General features: G+C 34.9%; 1 protein-coding gene across 1 annotated transcript; it reads left to right on the forward strand.

Annotated features, from left to right (window-relative positions):
- Positions 1–1,839: 1,839 nt before the first annotated feature.
- LOC148573098 (protein FAR1-RELATED SEQUENCE 5-like) lies at positions 1,840–3,593 on the forward strand. The gene is made up of 4 exons (XM_088505672.1): positions 1,840–2,138; positions 2,280–2,503; positions 2,934–3,364; positions 3,447–3,593. Exons 1-4 carry the CDS (start codon positions 1,840–1,842, stop codon positions 3,591–3,593), a joined length of 1,101 nt encoding a protein of 366 aa, XP_088361798.1.
- The last annotated feature ends 21,276 nt before the right edge of the window (positions 3,594–24,869 follow it).

A 24,869-nucleotide genomic window follows, 5' to 3' on the forward strand; every position in this document is an offset into this window, starting at 1 on the left:
GAAATATAAATTTTTCCTAAAAACTACTAGAATTAGACTAAAAACTAACTAAAACATACTCAAAACTATATGAAATTATCCCCAAAAAGCGTATAAAATATCCGCTCATCAGTTACCAAGAGAGAGTCTGCCAACTATTACCAACACAAATTAAAAAAAAAATTAAAATAAATTTATATGGCTTAATTAGGTTTAATGTGGGGTCCATGAAAAACATTTTGAAAAAGTAAGGAAATGGTAACCGTGGATCAGGTTAACCTCAAACTAGAAAAACCCAATACCCCAACCTTTTCACACAACCTCTTTCCTAAGAAACCATTGCCGAACGTCTCTCGTACAATTGGCCAAAATTTTCAGTCACCAGGACGCCGCCGTGCCCAGTCTGCCAGTGACCGTCTCTTCCCCCCGATTCCAATTGGATGCACCAAAAGCCTCGTGGAAGATAGATGCGACGTGCGTGCATGGTGGTGTCGCGAAACCGTTGTGTCGTGAACTATACCAGGTAATATCTTCGTCCTGATTTTAGTAACATCAATAAGAATCTGCAATAGCCTTTCCATTTGCGACACAGACCCTTCCTCGAGCACCGATTTCCGATGTATGTGTCTGCGTTGAAGGCGAGTGTATCACAATATGTCCATGGATACACCAATTTTTGAAGAAGCATTGTACGGCAGTGCGTATGACGTGAGGGAGAATTCTAATTCCACCGACGTTAATGTTCTGTGTGTTGAGTGAAGATGACACACCACTTGTAGAACAGATAATTCTTCTTTTAGTAGCGTCTTTGCTTAGGCCTTCCAGCATCCTTTTTTTTAATGTTTTAAATCATGAGTTATTAACAGGGATTCACTTTGTTGCATGAATTGTGTTTTATTATTTTTTAGTTTATCATGTGGAGATGATGTTTCCAACTTTGAGTAATTTTTTTTAATTTATTTTTATGGTTATGATAGTCCATAGTAATTTTTTATACCAGTTTAGTTTGGTTTGTCCATTAGTAGGTATTATAAAAAGTTAGCAGGGATACACTTTGTTGCATGAATTGTGTTTTATTATTTCTTAGTTTAGCATGTAGAGATGATGTTTCCAGCTTTGAGTAATTTTTTTTAATTTTTTTAAATTTTTTTTATGGTTTTGATCATCGATAGTAATTTTTTATACCAGTTTAGTTTGGGTTGTCAATTAGTAGGTATTATCTATTTGTTGGCAAAGTTTTTATTAGTGTTGAATGGTTGATGTGTATCTTGTTTGGTGATATGTCCTCGTTTATCGATTTTAGGAGAAAGAATCTGAAGACACTATTCAGAAAAAGGATGATGCTACGATAAGGAATAATGAGGTGTGAAACATATTTTATTCTTCTCGCAAAATTAGTGACATATTGGAAATTGTTTAGATTGATGTGGTTTGTGTTGAATGATGCGTTTTCTGAATGGATTTGCAGGTCCCGAATCACACTGGAATTCCAATGGAGGAAATTCCGTACGTAGGATTGGGATTTGATTCGTTACAGCGGGCACAAGAGTTCTATTCTAATTATGCGAAGAAAGTTGGGTTTGTGACGAAGATTAAGAATACAAACTTTGACAAGACCAGGAATGAATTAAAGGTACCTATAATCAATCGTTACACTGCAGTCGTGAAGGTTATCGGGAGTCTCGAGTGAAGGCAGCAATGCGGGTAAAGAGAATAACAACAGTTGGGTGCAAAGTAAGGATGTACGTAATGCTTGATAGGCATAATGATAATTAGCTGGTGACCAAATTAGAATTGAAGCACACCCACGCGTGTTCTGCCGAGCAAGCTGTGCATTACAGTGAGTACAGGGAACTGACCATGCATGCCAAGTGTGTGATTCAGAACAACGATGAGGCTGGCATACGGCCTAACACGACTTATCTCGCACTGGCGAACGAGGTTGGTGGGTCATCAAAGTTGGGTTACTCAGAAAAGGATGTTAGGAACTATATAACGAGGAATTTGCACTGTGCTGATGTAAACGAAGATGTGAAGAAAATGATTAGATATTTCGTGCGAATGAGAGATATAAACCTGAAGTTCTTCTATGCAGTTGATGTGGACAAAACTAACAAGTTTAAGAGTGCGATATGGGTATATGCAAGATGCAGGGCATCGTATGAATATTTTTAGATGTGGTATTGTTTGATACAACGTACAGAAGGAACAAGTATGTTTGTGTTTTTGTGTCCATTATAAGGGTTTACATTTTTCCAACAATATTGTGATTTAGTAATTTTTGGCTGTCTTTATTGCAGGCATGGACTTCCGTTTGCATCTTTCGTTGGTGTCAACCATCACGGCAAGTCCACACTACTCGGATGTGCTTTGTTGGGTAATGAGGAAATTTCTAGCTTTGAGTGGGTCTTTAAAAACTGGTTGAATTGCATGGGAAATCCCCCACATGCCATCATCACGGACCAGTGCAAATCCATATTTGGCGCAATTAAGAATGTCTTCCCAAATACTAGACACCGATGGTGTATATTGCACATAATGTAGAAGATACCACATAAGCTCAGAGGATATGCTAAATACGGGAAAATAGATGATAAAATGCATGGCACTGTTTGGAATGCCCGTTCTAAAGAGTCTTTTGAGAAAGATTGGTGTGCATTCGTTAATGAGTTTAACCTACACAAAAATAAATGGCTATCAGGTTTGTACTTTATAGTGCTCTTATGTTCTTTTTGGATGGTAGGTATGTTTGGAAGGTTCGGTTTTTACTTTACTCGATTTCAGCCCCCGTTGTCATCGGATGATTGGTAACCTATTTGGATACTGTTACGAAATATCTTTATTTGAGACGTCGATGTATAGTTGGTTCACTAAGTCTTTAGTGGTGTACTGTGATGTAGCTATTTATTCATGATGATGATTCCCGATTTGATATGTATGTTTTGGTTTTGTAGACCTTTACGAAGATCGTCGAATGTGGGTTCCAATATATTTTCAAGGTGAATTTTGGGCTGGTATGAGAAGTACCCAACGGAGTGAGAGTATGCACGTCTTTTTCGGTGGTTACCTGCATTGTAAAAGTGGACTGGTTCAGTTCGTGCATGAGTATAACAATGTGCTTGGGAACAAAGAGAAAAAAAAACTGGAGGATGATGCTGCAGATTCTAAAGGAGTTGTCCCATGTTCATCGAGCTCTACAATTGAAAGACAATTTCAGCGTGAGTACACAACCTCTAAGTTTAGAGAAGTCCAACATGAATTCAGTAAAAGAGGGGTCACTCAAGAGGGTGATTTGTTTCGGGTGACCGTGAATGAGCAATACCTACTGTATGGGAAGCCTAGATCTTGGAAGTACAGTGTTGAGTTTGACCCCAAGACACACAAGGTTCGGTGCGAATGCAACATGTTTAGATCAAGAGGTATTATTTGTTGCCACTGTCTTGCTGTGTTGTTTTATTATGGAGTAGACACAGTACCATCTTGCTATGTTATCCCTCGATGGAGCAAGAATATACAGTGAAAACACACTTTCATCAAGAGCAGCCATGACGAGAAGCGATCGGACGAAAGCCACAACTTATTTAGACGATTGTGTTCACACTTCTACAATGTAGCACAAGATTTTGTGACATGCGAAGAAGCGGCCATGTTACATTCGGGTCTTGATCAGTTAAGGTCAAAGTTGCTTGATTATCGTGCGAACTTGGTGTCCAGGCGTGTTCCAAGTTCACAAAATAGCACGGTCACACAAGGCGACCCCCATCTTGGTGAATCTGACATCCAAAGTCCTTCAAAGATTTCAACGAAGGGTTGGCCGAGAATGAAGAGGCTTGGATCTGAACTCGACGCCTCAATCAAGAACTCTATGAGAAGAAAGAAGAAGAATCCACCGCTGGTATGTGTTTCCTTTTTCCATAGTTTCAAACCACTTGATAACTTGACTAAATGGATAAAGTTATTACTGTTATTCACTTTTTGTCTATGCATGTTTGTTATTTTTAGGACGTTCATCAAGCATTGAATCAAGATGTAGTGGGTTGTTCTGCTAGGAGAGCGAATGAATCACAGGAACATGGCGGGTTCTTGTCGTTGTTAAACTCATTTCGACCTACTTAAAAGAATTTTGATTATAGATTTGTATGGAGATATCCCTTTATTAAGAGTAACCTTTTTACTCTAATCATTGCCAATTTATTCAGGTTGTTAAATAAATAAACTTTGTTAACAACGATATATCATTATTTATTGAGTTTATGTTCATTGATTAATATTGATAACTCCTGACAAGTTTGTTAACTTTAAAATTTGCTAAGCATTGAAGGTTGTGTGATATTGATTAACAAACACGTAAGACACATCCATATGAATACACCTAATTTAAAGTCATAATCGCAGAAGACACATCTCGCAGAATACACTAAAGACACATCTCGTATAAGACACATATCATAGAAGACACATCCCTATGAAGACATTTTCTAGAAAGTCACATCTAGAAGACACTTCCTGGAACAAGACACATCCCTATGAAGACACATTTGTCAAAGTCACATCACGTAGAAGACACATCCCTACGAAGACATATCCTAGAAAGTCACATCTAAAGACACTTCTTGGAAAAAGACACATCCCTATGAAGACACCTCGTAAAAAGTCACTGCTAGAAGACACTTCTTGAAAAAGACACATCCATATCTAGCCACCAGCAACAAGTCACAACAGAAAATACCTCTCCCAGAAAAAGACACATCTGAATTTAAATAACATCCAAACCAAAACATTGGTAAAAAACACATGTACTGGGTGACAAATCTGTGGAAAGCCATCTGTAACAATTTACGGCTAAAACAGACACATAAATTAGAATTTACACCTCCACCAAAACACAGTTCTGTTTTCAGTCACCTGCGTGCAAAATGTGAGTAACAATGCATGACTAAGATAAGTAGAGACATCTAGAGACATGTAGGAACCTCAACAGGTGTATTCATTGACAAGAATTACACTTAAAGAACGCATTAGTTGTCGAGCCTATGCACAAAATTATCCTAAACCAAGGTGCAAAAGACAAAATCCATATAAACATGAAATGCATTATCGTTGAATTAACCAATAAAGTTTGTCAAGGTCTAAAATGCAACTACCTATAAACAACCTAACAATCCAAAATAAATAGTCCCATTGTGTAGGAAAAGTAATTTGTCTAGTCCCAACAAAAAATAGCATAGGATGTGAGGATATTCCCTCCACATGTAAACAAGGACGTTATCTGGAACCTTCATCTTCCCATATGTTAGCTCCTTTTGGTGGATTTTTTCTTCGGCTTTCCTCCAACTCGCCGAAGTATGCTCTTTGTATCAGGAGCTGTGAATGAAGTTCTAACCTCCATACGTTTGTTCCTTGATTAGTTGCGGCGCATAGGAGGTCGAGCATGGCTGTCAAGGACATTCAAGGCAGCTTCAATGGATATATTCTTGTGACATAGGATGATGTCCAATATTATTTCCAGCCTGTATAACTTGACGACGTCCTACATATAAAAATCAATGTTAAAGAAATGCTTATCGGTACAGACATTGACATGTGAATACAAAATATGGTAATAAGGTATATAGGTTAGCGAGCTCACATATTCCCAGTCATTTAGTTTCTTGTCTTCGGTCCAGTACTCCATGTATTTTATTGTATACACACCACAGTCAAATCTAAGCGAACGAAAAAAATACAATTTTATTAGTGGAACAACCCAATGTAACAAAACAATTAATACATTGCGAGATCTTGGAGGGAAAAATCACCCATTTGGCTGAATTGGCACAGAGGCATAAGTGCAAGGCAGGCCTTTTTGTGTGGGCCTATAAGTTGGGATGGCCACCTGTGCAATGTCTTCAATGATCCTCGCCTAAGACACAAACAACTAAACTTAAACGGAATACTACAAGAACGGTTAAATAGAGCTTAACAGGGATGAGCTGGTGAGGTACCACATATGAATCTAGCCTGCTCTGTGCTGTATCAGGTTTACTGTATATGCTATCCAGTACAAACAGCCTTTTCCCGGATACATCAAATGCATACACCCACCAGTGACGGGTGATACATACAGGGAAAAACCACTGCATAACCAACCATTGTAACTAGGTATATTACTTGCATTTACAAAGAAAAACAAATATCTTTTGTGATGGTGCTACGATTATAGTAAGTTATTGCACTGCAAACATACGTATCCAATTTCTATTTGAAGCGATTTCCTTGTCAAAATATCTAGTATCAGCACCAAAGTTTTGACCCAATCCGACATACGTTGGATTCGGTCCATCATGATAGTTTTCCAGATTTTTTGGGACCAAAACCATTTCCTGTACAAGTACAAATTATCAAAAGTTCATAAATTGTACTGTAAATAAATAATTAATATTGACGTTTCCTTACCAGAATCCCCGGACACACGCAATAAAGTCACGCGTGAATCTTTTGAGACCTGAATCATTGAATGCGCAACACATCCAGTGTACAACCTACATAACCGATTTGTAAACTCATCAATGTCGACAACGCGTGAGCAACAAACAAACTGCAGAAACATGATTTTTCATTACATACACTGTTATTTAGCCATGCACGTGGTCTCAGTGTGCACACATCCTCCCTTGATAGCACTAGGTGTGGTCTACCCTCATATGACGCCAAAGTTTCGTGGCTATCAAGAGAAGTGTTCACAGCCCATCCTCTAATTCTTTGTTCTTCCCGCTCGGTGATTTTCTGACCCCGAAGTAATGGATGAATAGGTCGGAGAGGAGAGGGTAAGGGTGATTTAAAGAGTTGCGTCAGACCAAGAGAGAAAGAGGGGCGTTGTGGACTTGGAGTGCGGTAGGAAGAACCTCTAGGAATGATTGCCTGGATCGGGTCTATGCTAATAGGTCTCGATGGGTAAACGCCTTTTTCTATATTTGCCTATATTATTTCGCACTCTGGATCCCGCTGAGATAAGATGGCATAATGCCTGTTTGGAATTAAAAAAAAATTGCGGTGATCAACCTTGAGGAATTGTTTGGGAGGCTATTTAAACCAAAAAAAAATTTATACTACTACCGGAAACAATCTTATGTAGTAATAACTTGCCTGTCAAAAAATTCAGAAGAATATTCCTCAACCCCTAGAAACTCAACCAATTCTGTTGATGGTGTTTTTGGTTCAGGAGCAACTCTCTCAGTTGGTTGATTAGTTGATTGCGACTGCATGCTTGTGATGATTTTCCCTTCTACCATACCGCGCTGAGGTGTCTTCCTTTGAAGAGTTTTGATGCAGATTCTGATGCCAATGGGTTGGTCATCGTCGTCATCATCTTCTGAAGTCCCTGTTTGATGGGTTGTGCGCAATGATGCCCTGCTAAATCCACCCTTCATGGTGGATCCCTGAAACCACAATATCAAACAAGTTTTTCACAAACTCCTCAAAGTGCTTTCACAGTACACACAGAACCCAATGCTAAATGACAGAGCATTACACTTAGGTTTATTAAATAATGGCACAACCAATAACCAGTTTAACCATAACTTTAACCCTTGCAGATGTTCCAAACTGCATAGCTGCAAGTAACAAATACTAACAAGGAACATCTTGCTCACCTTAGGGTCCTCTTTTTCCTTTGTCTTATTAGTCGTGCCTGCATCCTCAGCCCTTATAGATGATTGGGGTGTCATCCTTTATACAGATCTCCGGCGCAATTTCTTTGCAATTGGCTCGTCGTCATCGTCATCACCGTCTGACGCAACTGCATGTGTATCCGGGTGCTTGGAAACCTCTCTAACTCCATCCCGGCGAGAAGATTCCTTAAATCACATCAACAACACAACTTTAACGTAAATGAAAGGTAAAACATAGGCCTGACAGTTTACATGATCTACGTTTAACCACGAAAAAGAAATACTAAGCAAATGTTAATTCTAACTCACTTTTCTGTGGTCCACGTCTACTTGTTCAGGGCTTGGGTCACTTGTGTCCTCTATAGCAGCATCCTCCTTGCCATCATCTTCATTCCGGCCAGGTTCACCGCAATCCTGTTGTTGGCGATTAACTAGTAAGAAGACACATACATCTAACGCAGCATTTATCAAATACGGACATAATAAACGACACAACCGTTAGTGACATCTTCCATTGCTTAATAATAAAATGCAAAGACATGATATTCATTCATTCAAAAAGTCCATTTTGCAGTCAATTGCATCATAAATTGAGCTATGAGTTAAAAATTGACTATTTTAGCACATAAGAAATAAATTGATTACCTCCGGTTGAATAGTTTCTGTCATAGCGCTAAGTTCCTTGGCAGTCCATGCGGAAAGCCACGGCTCAGGTTCTTGACAACCCTCAAGTTCACCGTGCTTTAGCTTCTGAAAGTACAACACTTGGAGATATTGAAGAAGAAGTTAGCTTCAGGGATGCACATCTTAGTCACATTACATTGAATTTTAAATTAATAGCATTACCAGCAACCCAAGCATGCAGCCGTCACAGGATTTGTTCTTTTTATGTTGGTACTTCCTAATTGCCTGTTCTAGAGAATTAAAAATATGCAATGGCCAACGATATCTCGCCGGATCAGATACATCAAGGACTGTGTCGATGTGCCACGGGGAGATTACATGTTGCACAGTCGGGCACAAAAACATCTTCAGCACCAGTAGAATGAAGTGTCTCCTGAACTCCATCCTGTCATCTTCGGTATCCATTGGACAATGCCTGACAAAATGCCTCAGCTGCACAGTTTTTAATCGATGATACCTTGTTTTAATTGACACATGAGCAGCATTGCTACTGTCGAACGGTGGGAAGTCATCAACTACACCATGGATATGTAAAAGATAGGGCAAGATGGACAGTGACATATGCAGATAATAGCAATGAACATGAAGACCGAAACAACACTAACCAATTCAGTGGTATGTTATAAGTAAAGGTATACTCACCCCCGGGAGGGATACCAAAAAGACGCTGGAAGAGCTCCGGCACAATGCGGATGTTCCCATTTTCTAGCTTGAGGGTGCTCGTTTCAGTGTCATAGGCTTTGGCCAACATCACCATTATGCCTTGCCTCACTTGCCACTTCGGAACAAGCTTCAGGAAACCAAAATCAATTTCTTCAATCTCATCAAGCTTTGCTTGATCCTGATTGGTTTTCAATTCTTTGAACAAGTCGGCGATGTAACATGGTGAGCATCTTGTCTCTAGTAATTTCTAGAAAACATACGACAGGACTGTCAGAATAAAAAAATTGAATATGAACTATAACAAGAACACAAAATTGTGTATGAGTTGTTACCGGCTTTCCCATGTATATAAGTTGGTCTCTGCGTAAATAGCAGAAATTGATTCCAATTATAATCTTCACTTGTGTTATCCAAAGTCAACTACTCTAACATTACAGAAATTAATAATGAGAAAAGCATTTATTTAACCTACTTATAATAATAGTACACTAATCTAATGTACAAGACACATCTGAGATAAAGAACGAACACTCTCTAAGGCAAATTATTATACACACCAATTATATTCTTAATTTGCTAACAAAAAACTCCTAGAAATATTTCAAAAAATCAGCTAAGTGTTAAAAGAAGCCACAACTATTGTAAAATCATTGTGGACCATTGCTCTTGTTGCTCAGTGAATCATGAGGAAACCAAAGATGTACAGAAACACATGTTGATCGCAACGGATTTCGTAAATAAAAAAATTACAGCATCTTGTTAACGTATTTGTATAATCATATGCCCAATTTCAGTGAGAAAAAAATTTTATTGCACAATACAAAAAGACTGTATGCTTAAAATATATACTCATTCTCAACTGAAATTGTGGCTCCATGTATCACAAGAAAATTCACCCAAAGACATATTAACCTACCATGAACAACACACATTAAGCAAATTAAACTCACCAAAAAAATATGAGTGAATGATGCTAAAATGAATAAGACACATCTAAGGATTAGTTGGTGTACTCCCAGATAAAAATTATAGAGCCAAAAAATACAAATTTAATTTGCTAATATAAAGCTCATGTAACCATTCCTAAAACCGCAAATATCTAATAAAAAACACATGGATCTCAATGCATTGCTCAAAATATATAGTCATTCTCAACTGAATTTATTGCTATGTGTATCACAAGAAAACTCACTATAAGACACATTAAGTCACTATGAAAAAGTCACATTAAGCAAATTAAGTTGAAAAAAAAATACAGAGTATTGCTAAAAATAAACAAGAAAGACTATGTATGCTTAAAATATACACTCATTCTCAACTTAAATATGTGGCTCCATGATTCACAAGAAAATTCACCAAAAGATACATTAACTTACCATGAACAACACACATTAAGGAAATTAAACTGAGAAAAAAATATGAGTGAATGATGCTAAAATGAACAAGACACATCTAAGGATTAGTTGGTGTACTCCCAAATAAAAATTATAGAGCAAAAAAATACAAATTCAATTTGCTAATATAAAGCTCATGTAACCATTCCTAAAACCGTAAATATCTAATAAAAACGTATGGATCTCAATGCATTGCTCAAAATATATAGTCATTCTCAACTGAATTTATTGCTATCACAAGAAAATTCACCAAAAGACATATTAACCTACCATGAACAACACACATTAAGCAAATTAAACTGAGAAAAAAATATGACTGAATGATGCTAAAATGAACAAGACACATCTAAGGATTAGTTGGTGTACTCCCAAATAAAAATTAGAGTCAAAAAATACAAATTCAATTTGCTAATATAAAGCTCATGTAACTACTTTTAAAACCACAAATATCTAACAAAAAACACATGGATATCAATGCATTGCTCAAAATATATAGTTATTCTCAACTGAATTTATTGCTATGTGTATCACAAGAAAACTCACTACAAGACACATTAAGTCAATATAAAAAAGTCACATTAAACAAATTAAGTTGAAAAAAAAATACAGAGTATTGCTAAAAATAAACAAGAAAGACTCTGTATGCTTAAAATATACACTCATTCTCAACTTAAATATGTGGCTCCATGTATCACAAGAAAATTCACCAAAAGACACATTAACCTACCATGAACAACACGCATTAAGCAAATTAAACTGAAAAAAAAAAAGAGTGAATGATGCTAAAATGAACAAGACACATCTAAGGATTAGTTGGTGTACTCCCAAATAAAAATTATAGAGTCAAAAAATACAAATTCAATTTGCTAATATAAAGCTCATGTAACCATTCCTAAAATCGCAAATATCTAATAAAAAACTCATGGATCTCAATACATTACTCAAAATATATTGTCATTCTCAACTGAATTTATTGCTATGTGTATCACAAGAAAACTCACTACAAGACACATTAAGTCACTATGAAAAAGTCACATTAAGCAAATTAAGTTGAAAAAAAATAGAAAAAATAAACAAGACACATCTGAGGTTAACTTCTTGTACTTTCAAACGAAAATTGATAGACCCAAAAATTACATCAATTTGGAAACAAAAAGGTAATATAAACTTTTTCTTCCATAAGAGCTACATGTTAAAACAGACCACACCAATCACATAACCAATTTGCACCACTGTAACTCAGTGGATCAAGAAACGACAAACCATTTAAAATAAAAAATTGGATCTCAATTCACTTTTAAACACAAACAAAGAGTACATCAATTATTTAGTCTAATTGTGAAATAACATTATCAACTTGAGTACGAAAATGCACACGTCAAAAAGGCCAAAGATGCCCACAAGATAATCTCAAAATTTAATAAAGACACATTTGAATAAATCATAATACTAAATTATGTTACACTTAATAAATTATATTATAACATGCTTCTATCATAAATAAATTATATCAATAAAGTGCCTGCAACAATTTTAAATCTTAAAACTGATGAAAATGTACTAAATAATCTAACAACGATAACAACTTCGTCAACGAGGGTGACTACAGCGGCACTACACTAATCAATGTTTTTCTGTCTGCAAATAACACAACATAGACCTACGGAATAAACTACAAATAACCACGACGAAAAAAAAAAATTTGAATAACTGATCACACCATTTTTATCAAAGAACTTATACAACACAGTATAAGTAACCTCCTTCGTATAGGAATAGGATCACCAAAAAAACACTTCATACACCAACACCCAAGTTCGTTCACAGCCAAGAGACACAAACACATGTTTAATCCTTCTCAATTTAAAAAATGTAATACTCAGATTTACACACCTATACAAGCACCTAATTTAAATCTCAAATACCCACTAACCTCGTAGTGTCGCGGTGGTGCCCTAGGAAAGAAACGCTTCTACTCGGGCTCCTCCGCCAGTGAACGAGTGGCTCTTGGTGGCAGTAGCGATTCAAGAAAGCCACGGGGTTTCTAGCGAACCCACACATGCCTACAAATTCTGCCGCTGCCTGAGGAGAGAAGCGCTGGGTTGTTGCGTCTTGTACAAGGCCGGACACCCAGATGCGTCTTCAAGGCACCTCTGATGAGCACACGCAACAGACCAAATGGCTTCGTAGTGAATATCGGACCGTAACCTAGACGTCGTGGTCTGGTGGTCCGCCGGAGTTGACTTTTCCTTGACGGCAGAGACCGGCGGAGACGGCAACAAAGGACTCTATTTGGCGCTGGATGCGGATAAGGAAAGTTGGGAGAGATGGTCCACCGTCAGTCAATTTGGGGCTATGGTAATTTAGGATAACGTGGTAAATTAGGATTAAACCATGGTTAACTTAGATGTGGCTTTATTTAGCAGATGGGCTTGATGTCCAGCCCAACTCAAGTTAGCAGATTTTGGCAGATAAAAAGTTGGTAACGTAGCACTACTGATCTATTTATTATACCACCTTATTAGAGTTGACTATTTATGTATTTAACGCGAGAATTTCTACACTTTAAATGCTTAGACTTTTTTAAATACACTATAACTATTACTCATGAATATTTGATATTCATTGGTATGATTTGTTGGTCTGTAAATATGAACGAAAAATGTTATAGTTAAGTCATGGAGGTTAATTAATATTCTTTTTAATATTAAACATTCAATTTTGTATGAAGATGTAATGTGATATTTTTTTATTGATTTCAACAAACCGTAACTGCACATTATATAGATAAAGATTGAATTTTAAAAAGAACGTACAAACAAAAGACTAATTGAATGTTGTAGTGCGGTTGTACTAAGTACTTCCATATTAAAGATCCCACGCTCCAAAAGTAGTGCATAAAATATATAAAAAAAAAAAAACAAAATAGCTACACCAAGTTGACATTACACAATACCGCAACTTAGATCTAGACATTAATGGGAAATCTCAGTAAAAATGACTAACAACAAATCCTTACTCTTTTGTTAAGTAAAAATTTGCCGTTTTTAAATGCATTATGTCATATAAGATACAAAGTTTCATAAGTGATTTCAGTTCACCTCATCGTCATAAACAACTCACTGAAACCTCCTTCTTATATCATTTACGGGGTTATATCTAGTAATATAGAAGTGGGAGAATTTGCTATCATCTATTTCAAATATGTGTATGTACCTCTTCATTACTTGGATAAGATTATGGTCTATTTCTAAATTATAATTTCATCCTACCACTTTATCAGTTAAACCTTCAAATACAATTTTCTGATCTTGGTGCATCCCTTGACAACATGCACCTTAAGCACTTTCTTTTCTTTTAAGTGACCTTATTTTTCTTGCATTGAGTGCGTTTATATCTCTCGCTAACAATCTCACCTACATAAATTGATAGATAAACTATAGGAAGATACACCAAAAAACGGAAAAAAAAATTGAAGCTTCCATAATCGCTTCTATTTTGTTGGAACCTAAATATTTTCCATATGTTGCAAAATTTGCAAACCACTTTTTTTTTTACCAAAGATAGGAGACTCGAACCCGCAACCTCTTAGATGAGTATGGAAAGACTATGCCATTTGAGCTATAACTCATTAGCAAATTCACAAACCACTTACATCATCATTAGCGCTCAAATTAATGTTTGAAAGTAAAAAAAAAAAACAAACTTACAGGATATATTTATATAAAATCATGCATAACTACATATAAGAATAAATTAAAACTTAGCTTCTTTTTTATTATATAAAAATTAAATAAAAGAGTCATAAATATGCTATATTAATAGGATTTATAAATTATTAAAATTAAAACATTACTAAGCGAAAGGTTGAAAATCAAGATTAATTTTTTAGAAGCTATCTAGATACATGTCATAAGCCAGGTAATTTATTATCTTTATAAATTAATTGAAGAAAGAACATAGGACACTACTAAAGCTCTTAATATGCACATAATATTAATGAGAAAAAATAGAATAAATTTATATTAAATCTACATTGTTGATATACTCATATTGATATATCTCACATTATCAATCAGTAAGATATATATCACATAGTTGATCATCAACCATATTAAAAGCTATAAAAACATGGAATTTAGTTAAAAAATTGTACATGAGTAACCTTCTTTAAATACATTAAAAAAAAATATAAAATATCATAATTTTTTTATTTCTTCGACTACTTAAAAGTTACAGATTTACTTTTATTATAACTGCATTGTCAAATCCAAAATCATAGACTAATCATTAGCACCAAAAGTTGGGAATAAATTATCATAATAGTCACTACCACAAATAATTTGTAGCATTTCTTCTCAATCAAAATCTACTGAAAAAATTAATCGTGTAAATATTGTTAATACAACTATAAAGATGTTTTCTAAAGTACATCATCCTTGATATTTTGTATATCAAACACACACAAAACACATATAAATAATGTTCAAAAATAAATTATTTAGGAAAATAAAAAGTTGCAAAATTGGAATAAAATTTAATTAGCATATACAAATTATTTTAGGCTTCGAATAAAATTGGAAACTTTAACAAAATTCAATACAACGTAGATCAATATCCAACTAAATTTTTTTTGCATCTTATTGTTGTTGCAAGTTGCAACAGCAAACTTACTATTATATTAAAGGATCACAAATGAAAGAATTAATTTAATTAGCATATACATAAATTGAGTAGTTAATCTCTTGTTATGTTAATGTTTAATCAACTTATAAAAGTTTAATATATAAAATTCAGAATGGTTACTTTCTGTTGAGTTAAGAAATTAACTAACATAATTGATGATGACAAACATTAATTACCAAATTAGTTTTGATGATTTTGTTTAAAGTGATGCAGGTCAAAATTTAATGTTGCAGTAACCCAAAATAAGTGAAATAAAAATCAGAAGCCTCACAATGTGCAATACTTACAAACAAAGCCCAAATTAATTTATATCAAAGAAATCAAATGGGCTAAACTAGAAAAGAGCCAACCCAAACCCGAATTGATCTCACTCAAAGTTGATCCCTCCAAAGTGCTTCCACCAAAGCCAACGTTCCTTTTTCATTTCGGTCAGAACTCAAAGAAGAGAGAGAGAGAGAGCTTTGTTCCTAAGTCATTCACCAAAGAAAAAAGAAAGAGGAGGGTTAAGCAAAAAGCTTGAGGTCTAATCACCCAAATCAAACCACATCAAGCTAAGTCAGAAGCTAAAGGTGATTTATTTTCTTTTGCATGCATCTTACTTTCTTCTCTCTTTCTCCAACTCTCTGCTACTTCATTTTGAGATATATAGAGAAAGTGATTGCTGTGAATTAAAGGCCAAGATTGTTTCTTGGGGAAAAAGTAGTATTGGTGCAGTATTTTACAACCACACTTACTAACCGGCAAGTGTATCGGGTCGTACCAAGTAATACCTTACGTGAGTAAGGGTCGATCCCACGAAGATTGATGGACTAAGCAACAATAGTGTTTGATAGGCTTAGTTAGACAGACAGAAAATAGTGTTTGAAAGTTCAAAAGCATTAATTAATAAATTTAGATGTTTGAAGATAGGCAGGTGAATAAGTTGGGAATAAAATATGGAGAAGGCAGTTAAGGCTTCAGAGTTATCTATTTTCTGGATTGACTTTTCTTATTAACTATTTTAATTATGCAAGATTTAATTCATGGCAAACTATTTATGACTAGACCCTAATTCCTTAGACCTTCCTAGTCTCCTCTAAAATTCATCAACTGCCAATTCCTTGGTCAATTAATTCTAATTAGAGGGTGATGATCGAATCCTAGTTTATATGCCACAAGAATCCTAATTATTCAAAGATAAAGGGATTATATGTCACGTATCCCGTTAATTACAAACAATTAGAAATTCAGGATAATATGTTTTCAAGCTATTGTTCAAGTAAAGAGCTTTTCCAAGTTTTACAAGAACTCAAATAGAACATGGGTCATACTTCCGTTCCACCCAAATTCATAAAATAAAGAACGAAAACAATTATTGAAATATAAATCAAAACATGAATTAAAATAGAAAAATAATATTATCAATCCATACAATAGACATAGCTCCTAACCTTAACAGTGGAGGTTTAGTCGCTCATGGAAAAGAGAAAATAAGGATTCAGGTAAAAATGTACCGAGTTGCAATCTGATGGCATCAAATCCCTTTTTATAACTAATCCTAATAAATTTAAAATCTAATATTTAAAATTAAACTTAAAATAATATCTTTTCCTAATTTAAGATTTGAATTTAAATTTGAATTAATTAACAGATCTTCAGTTGATGGGTGGGACCACTTGTTCTGTCCATTCTGCAGCTTCTAATCTGTGTTTTCTGGGCTAAAAATTGAGTTAAAACAGCCCAGAAATCGCCCCCAGCATTTTTCTGCATTTTCTGCACGTGGCGCATGTGACGCGTCCGCGTTGTCCACACGTTCGCGTCATTTGTGCAGATTCCAGTCTACGCGTTCGCGTCAGGCACGCGATCGCGTCATTGTGATTTCCTCCATTCCGCGCGGTCGCGTGAGCCATGCGTCCGCGTCAGTATTCGCTGGTCATCTCCTTGGCTTCTTCTCTTTCTCTGCAGAAACTCCATCAAATTCTGCCAAATGCTACCTAAAATAAACAGTATTGTACAAAACTCAAAATAGCATCCATAGTGGCTAAAATATAATTAATTCTTAATTAAATTCAACAATTTAGATGCAAATTCACTAGAAAAAGATAGACAAGATGTTCACGCATCAAGTATCTCAAGGGTTCAGATGTGGAATTGTCATTGAAAAACTTTTTTTCTTTGCTGTTCTGAGGCATTCGATCAAGAGAAAGAGATCTATTTCAAAATTCCAAATTAGGAATTAATGGAAGAAAGTGAAAGGCTAAGTTGGTAGCACACAGCTCGAGGAGTTGACTTGGTAGAGAGTAACTCAGCAACATGCAAGGAGATACAAAAGATAATTTTTTCATGATTCTGAAGCCAAGGAGAGAGAACCAGGGTTTGATGTTCATGTTCTGAGAAGTCTTTTCTAAGAGAGTTCATCAATTTGGACAGTGCTTTCTATCAAAGGATCGGAGCATTCCGTTAGAATGAGGAACGAAATAAGAGTTAAGCAAATCTGGTTCATCGCATAGCAATAGAGGCTGTTGAAGCATCAATCTCCTTCATGTTTTACAGATTGTAATTTTTATTTTAATGTATATCTTTCTGTAATTTTTTGAGTGTGAAAAGGCATAAAGAGAGAGTTTAAGAAAAAGCCACAGAGTGAAAAAAGGCTGAGGGATACACTTGAGTGAAAAGCCTAGAGTGATTTTAGATTTCTTTAGGTTGGTTTTGTGTCTTGTATCTTGTACTAGAGAGGTACCCCTTTCTTAGTTAGGTAAGCACTAAGAGTGATGAGTTAGGTATTAGCATAGTCAAGTCAAGTTAGGTTAGAACTTGAGAGTGAAAGGATTGTGTCAATCCTATGGAATTGGTGTATGTAATACCTTAACTATAGTGGAAATTCCACCACTGTTGTGGTGGAGACTGAATATAGGTTGCATTGCACAAGGCAACTGAACCAGGATACATGATAGTGTTAGCTTCTCTCTTTCCTTCTCTGTTCTGTTTTCTGATATTCATGAGATAAAAAGAAATTGTCTCATAAATTTTCGCTGCTGAGTTCAAACAGTTTCAGATTTAAAGTTTGTATTTAAAGGGTTATTTTATTAAAGTAAAAGAAGGCCATAGATTCAACTCCCTTTCTCTAAGCTTTCTACAATCTTCACTTTCTTTAACAATAGTTAATATTTTATTTATATTTTTTAATAATTTTTTAATTAGTAAATTTTAGAGTATATTTTAATTAAATTTATAAAAACAAATAAGCATATAAAATTTATATGTGTTCTAATTAACTAAAATTAACTATAAAGATAAAATTAACTATTTTATATGTGTTCTAATTAACTATTTTATATGTGTTCTACTTATTAGACAAATTTATATGCTTATTTGTTTTTATAAATTTAATTAAAATATACTCTAAAATATTTACTAATTAAAAAATTATTAAAAAATACAAATAAAATATTAACTATTATTAAAGAAAGTAACCATTTTGAATTTTATATATTGAACTTTTATAATTTGATTAACTATTTTAGAGTATATTAACTATTTTATACAAAAAAAATTTAGAGTATATTTTCTTTATATGTGTTCTAATTAACTAAAATTATTTTTATAAAATAAGTATATTTTAACAATTGTTGTTATATAAAAATAAAATTAACTATTTTATATGTGTTCTAATTATAAAGAATAATATTACATGACTAATAAAATTTATTATTTTTTTAATACTTGGCTTACACTTTAAATATTAAATATTAATTTTATTATAAAATTTTAATAGTATTAATAAAAATATCGGTCTAAACTCTAAAGTATTGGCCTCTAATATTTTTTTAAAATTAAGCAGAAACATATGTTATTTCATGCATACCTTTTATATATAACCATAATACATTAAGCCTACTTTTTCATTGTAATTCTTTTTTATAAAATATTATATATTATAAATTTCAAATTTTATTATTATTTAATTATTAAATTTAACATTTTATTTATAATTTATTTAATTTGTTACATACTTTTATTTTATTTATAAGTTATTATTTAGTGAGTATTCTATGTTTTTAGCATATCTAAAAGGTCATTTTGCTGTACAACTGAGCAAAAGAAAAAATTGAAAGTATTTTCTCAAACTTATATCCAATAAGACTTGTTCAACACTTCAAACAAATTCTAATTATTATTCACATAAACTAATAATATATTCTCAGAAAATTACACACATTCCTTGTATAGCTTCATTAGCATAATGATTCCAATAAAAAAATCTAGCAGCTCATATGTGTAGTTATTACTTAACACAGTAATTGATACAACATAATCAATATTTTTGTTTTACTTAAGCATATATAATTGGCTAAACTATAACTGGTTAACACGATCTTTGCTTCAAAAATATTTTGCTTCTTTAACCTCAGTATATTCAGTAGAAGATATAGAACTCTATCACAAAAAAAAAATACAAAGTTTATTGATACTGAGACATAGAAGAAAAATGCCAATTAAATTTTGGACAATTATGCTAACATAGTTCCAATCAAATTCTTATAAGCAAACATAGAGAAGCAAATTTTAACATATGTTTTTTTTTTGTACACATTTGTCTGCTGTTTTTTCTACAAATAATTAGAGAGATTTAAAATTTTAATTGCAGGTCAATCAGAACCTCAAATTTTCTATGTTTAAGAAATGACACAAGACATGAAAAAAATAATAAAAAAATCAGCAATATAATTAATAGAAGACAAACACAATAAGCTATTTAACAATAAAATATTTGAAACAAATTGTAGGTCAACCACGACATCAGAGGTTCAATGTTTTAGAATAGGGGAGTTAATCCCAAAAGGAGACCACCAACTTATTACATATATCAAAAGACTCAAAATATACTTTACGATATTATTATTTTGTTGGTATGTTCAACGTAGCACCCATGGCATTATTATACACACAAATATAAAGCAAGCAATTAATTAACACCATAGGTTTCAATACTCTTCAAACTCTCAATGACTAAGAACACATATCCAATAGTGCATAGTGAACAAATAAGAAATACACATAAATATGTACCAAAACCTTATCAATGTATAAGAAACTAAAACAGAAAGTTAAGGAGGTGGTAAATGCTATCAAGTCATCCAAGTCATTATAAGAAAAAATATTATTCGTATTTGTATGTATGTAAATCATGGGCAACTTCGATATTTTGGGGCTAGTTAGTTGCTTATATTGATATGATTTTGCAATATATATATATATATATATATATATATATATATTAGAACTTAACAGGGATATAAACTATTAAAAAAATAAAAAATTCAATAAATATTATGAATTGTTATTTTTTTTTAAATAAGAAGTGAAAAAGAAGATCAAACTATACATACGATTATTCTCTCATGACAATTAAAATAGGCAGCAAAGAATTGGATAAGTTTGATGGAACAGAAAACACATCATGAGTAAATTGGACATCAAAAGAGGAGATCCCAACATCAGCAATGCCAGAAAAGCCAATGCATGTTCAGCTAGCTAGGTCACCTAATACATTATCATTAAGTTAAATTATTTTAGAAGCACAAATTCTAATCCGTGATTGAAATCCTGCTCAGAACATTCATTTAAACCTTGCTTAAAAAAATAAGACCTTAATAAGTTTGTTGATATGGTCGTCATCAACGAGCTATAACTCGGTCAGATAAATGCTCTCATCATAACCGACGATCAAACGGTACGCAAGTCAGATACGTTTTTTTTTTAAAGAAAAAGCTCAACACACATGTGGAGCAATAGTTACAAAATAAAACCTAACTGTCGTACAACTCCAATGTCATCTCCGGCATTGCCATCAACAACATGAGTTATTTACAACACCATTCTCTGACAAATGAGAAGGATTGATCCACGCATTCTCTAACCCCTGTTGCCTTGTTGTTAAAAATGACATCATTTCTACGTAACCATATAGTCCATATCACTGAAAAGAAACCAACTATCCACTGCCTGCGTATCTCTTTCCTCATTGGGACAGCTCTCCAACTCTCAAATTGCTGTTTCACTGTACCGGGCATGATCCACTCTTGTCCAAATGTCGATATCCAAGCACACCACACCTGCCAAGAGTACTCACAGGTAATAAACAGATGTTGTATATTTTCAGCCTCTTTCTTACATAGCACACACATGGTATCATTCTGCTGTAGGACACCCAGTCTATTAAGCCGATCCTTTGTATTGCAAGTCAGATACGTTATTCACCATTTTTATAACCGACCTTAAATGCCAAAGCATAATGGACGAACAACCCATCATATAAAGCAAGGTAAAATATTTTCTTCGGTAAGTTCGAATAATACAATATACTGATTTAAGTTTTGGAGTGCCTTTGCAGGTACACTCCCCCTTCTCTCATTTGCCCGTGCTCTTACGTCACATTAAGAAGAAAGCTCGGATTCAAGGATTGGACGCTCAGCCACCGAGGTGATAGCTCGGCAATCATCCATCGTTAAGGGCCGATCTATTTTGCAAGCAAGAACATTTGTGATAAGAAAATTAGACATGTATAAATATCATGTACATAGAAAAAAAAAAGATAAAATACCTAATCAAAGTGATCATTTAAGAATTCACTTCATTTACAATAGTGATGAAACACCTAACAATATAATTATGCAAGCTTATATATCTATCATATAAATAACCACCACAACATATATATTTTCATTTGGGAAAAAGAGTCTCCACTCAAGTCCTCCACCTAGTGTAAAGGAGGATAATTTGAGCAAAGTGAAAAAAGAATTACCTGAACGATATTCAGATAGAAATAATAACTATAAAAATGAAGTAGATTTAGATTAAAGAGAAAAATAGTTTGCTTTAACTAAAATTAGTGAATATATTTCTATCAGATAAGTGAATTAAGCAAACTAATTAATGGTTTACTTTAACAATAGAGAATTTATTTTGCAGAAAATGATCATTCCATACACGCCTAATATTAGTAATAAATCTTCCTTTAAATCTCTTAAAACATAAACTAAAATTGGTAATAATTCACTCATCAAATTCTATTACTACTCATGTCAAGTCAAGCGTTAAGATAAATAAAATTCATCCAACATTAAACAGAAACATCGATTAAGTCTTTAGTATGCTCCTCACATATTTTTCGGTCATCAACTAAAAAAAATCAAACAATTAAATAACTTCATAACATGAAATCTTGAACACAAAATATGCTATCAAGTTATTTTTTCATGTTATGAAGTTATTTAGACGGTCCTGCACTTGATTGGCTTTGTGCATCAGATACTGTTTTATGCCGTTGTTTTCCGAATTATTTAGACGGTCCTGCACTTGATTGGCTTTGTGCTTTGCCTGCAGGTTCCATCTCACGATTTCAGCAACTGGCCAAGCTATTTGAAGAACACTTCGCTGGATCCGCAATATATCTACATGACTCGGACTATCTGAATACTATCAAGCAGGGGCAAAGGGAAAATTTGAAGGACTATATGACTCGCTTCACAAAAGTCGCCATCAGTATACCCGACCTCCATCTCGAAGTCCATCTGCATGCAATCAAAAGCGGCCTTCGACCTGGGAAGTTCCAAGAAACAATTGCGGTGGCCAAGCCAAAGACCCTTGTCGAGTTCCGCGAGAAAGCCAAGGGCCAAATCGACATAGAATAGCTCAGACAGGCTCGGAAGTCTAACAAAACAAACTACAGAGACGAGGATAAAGCTCCAAGTAGTAAGAAAGGTTTTAAACTAACACCTCGTTTTGATTCTTATACGCAGTTTAACACTAAGCGAGAGGATATCATCAAAGAGATTCTAAATTCAAAACTCATCAAGCCACCAAGGAAGGCCGGCACCTACCAAGAAACTAAGAATGTGGACAAATCTAAATATTGTGCTTTCTACCAGAAGCACGGCCACACCACTGATGACTGTGTGGTGGCAAAATATCTCTTGGAACGATTAGCTTGGCAAGGCCACATTGACAAATACATTGGAAGTCACATTCAAAAATGTACCACGCCTACCAGCAACAATGATTGGTCGGAACAACAACACTGAGGAAAGGAAAAGTCATCCTCTAGCCAATATGAAAAGCCCCGAGGTATAATCAATTGTATTTCAGGGGGATACGCCAGCAGATGACCCTCAAGCTCGGCAAGGAATAGATCCTTCCGAGCTATATGCTCGATCGGTGGCCCTCAGCTCGAAGCTGGAGTCGCAACCCAGCTTCCGCAAGTGACGTTCACATATGCCGACTTTGATTCAAGCATACAAAACCTAGATGATACTGTCGTCATCACTCTACAATTGGGGGATCTTTTGGTAAAAAAAGTACTCCTGTATCCCGGAAGCAGCACTGACGTTCTATTCTACTCAACGTTCCAAAAAATGAAGCTCAGCGACAACATCCTCCAATCAACAGGAGGAGACCTTGTCGGTTTCTCGGGTGAGCTAGTTCCGATATTGGGATCAGTGTGGTTACAAACCACACTGGGTGAGCATCCTCTTTCCGTAACACGTGATATTCAATATTTAGTAGTTGACTGCTTTAGCCCATATAATCTCATACTTGGCCGACCTTTTTTGAACAAGTTCGGCGCCATTGTATCTACAGTTCACCTGTGCATTAAGTTCCCTTTACAGGACGACCAAATCGTCACAATCCATGGGGATCATAAAGAGGCACGCCAATATTACAACATCAGTATGAAGCTACCTAATCGTCCAAAACAACAAGTCAACAACCTCCACCATGCCACCAGTAGTTCGGCATTAGCCAACCTCGATCCAAGAGCCGACTTTCTTGAGCGACCAACACCATCAGGTGACTTACAGAAAGTGTATTTCAATCATGACCCTAACAAATATACTTATGTAGGTACATCAATAGATGCGGTGGAGTTAAAGGCCATCACGACCTTTCTACAAGAATAAGCCGACCTATTCGCATGGACGCCTTCTGACATGCCCAGCATCGACCCACAAATCATCAGCCATAAATTAGCCATAAACTCGTTCGCACGACCAGTGCAGTAGAAGAAACGAAAACTCGGCGATGAAAAGAGACACGCCTCATTAAAGGAAACTCAAAAGCTCATCAACGCAGAATTCATCAAAGAAATCAGATTTACTACCTGGCTGGCAAACGTGGTAATGGTAAGGAAACAAAACGGTAAGTGGCGCATGTGCGTCGACTTTACTGACTTGAATAAAGCTTGCCCTAAGGATTCTTATCCTTTACCATCCATAGACTCTTTGGTAGATAACGCTTCCGGTTATGCTACCTTGAGTTTCATGGATGCCTATTCGGGTTATAATCAAATACTCATGCATCCCTCTGATCAGAGTAAAATGGCATTTATCACTGAATTCGGTAACTACTGTTATAAAGTTATGCCCTTTGGACTAAAGAATGCAGGAGCAACTTACCAGCGCCTTATGGACAAAGTCTTCGCCAAACAGATCGGCAGAAATATCGAGGTATACATCGACGACATGGTTGCCAAGACGAAGACCGGCAAAAACCATATTGATGACTTAACAGAAATCTTCAGCCAAATACGCAACTACAACATGCGTCTAAATCCGGAGAAATGCGCCTTCGCAGTTCAAGGTGGAAAATTCCTAGGTTTTTTACTAACAAGCATGGGCATTGAGGCGAATCCTGACAAATGCCGAGCAGTTGTGGATATGACGAGCCTAAAAACAGTAAAAGAAGTCCAACACCTCACCGGAAGGCTCGCCGCACTATCAAGATTTGTTCCCTGCTTAGCTTCAAAATCTATTCCTTTTTTCCAAACAATAAAAAA

The sequence above is a fragment of the Arachis ipaensis genome, chromosome B2 (genome assembly GCF_059453495.1).
Source record: "Arachis ipaensis isolate K30076 ecotype BB chromosome B2, ASM5945349v1, whole genome shotgun sequence".
NCBI lineage: Eukaryota > Viridiplantae > Streptophyta > Magnoliopsida > Fabales > Fabaceae > Arachis > Arachis ipaensis.

Excerpts from the sequence above, each read along its gene's own strand:
- LOC148573098 (XM_088505672.1), top strand. The coding sequence starts at position 1,840 with ATGCATGCCAAGTGTGTGATTCAGAACAACGATGAGGCTGGCATACGG. Across the intron at positions 2,504-2,933 it reads AAATACTAGACACCGATGGT|ACCTTTACGAAGATCGTCGA; the intron begins GTATATTGCACA and ends TTGGTTTTGTAG. Across the intron at positions 3,365-3,446 it reads TTGACCCCAAGACACACAAG|ACACAGTACCATCTTGCTAT; the intron begins GTTCGGTGCGAA and ends ATTATGGAGTAG.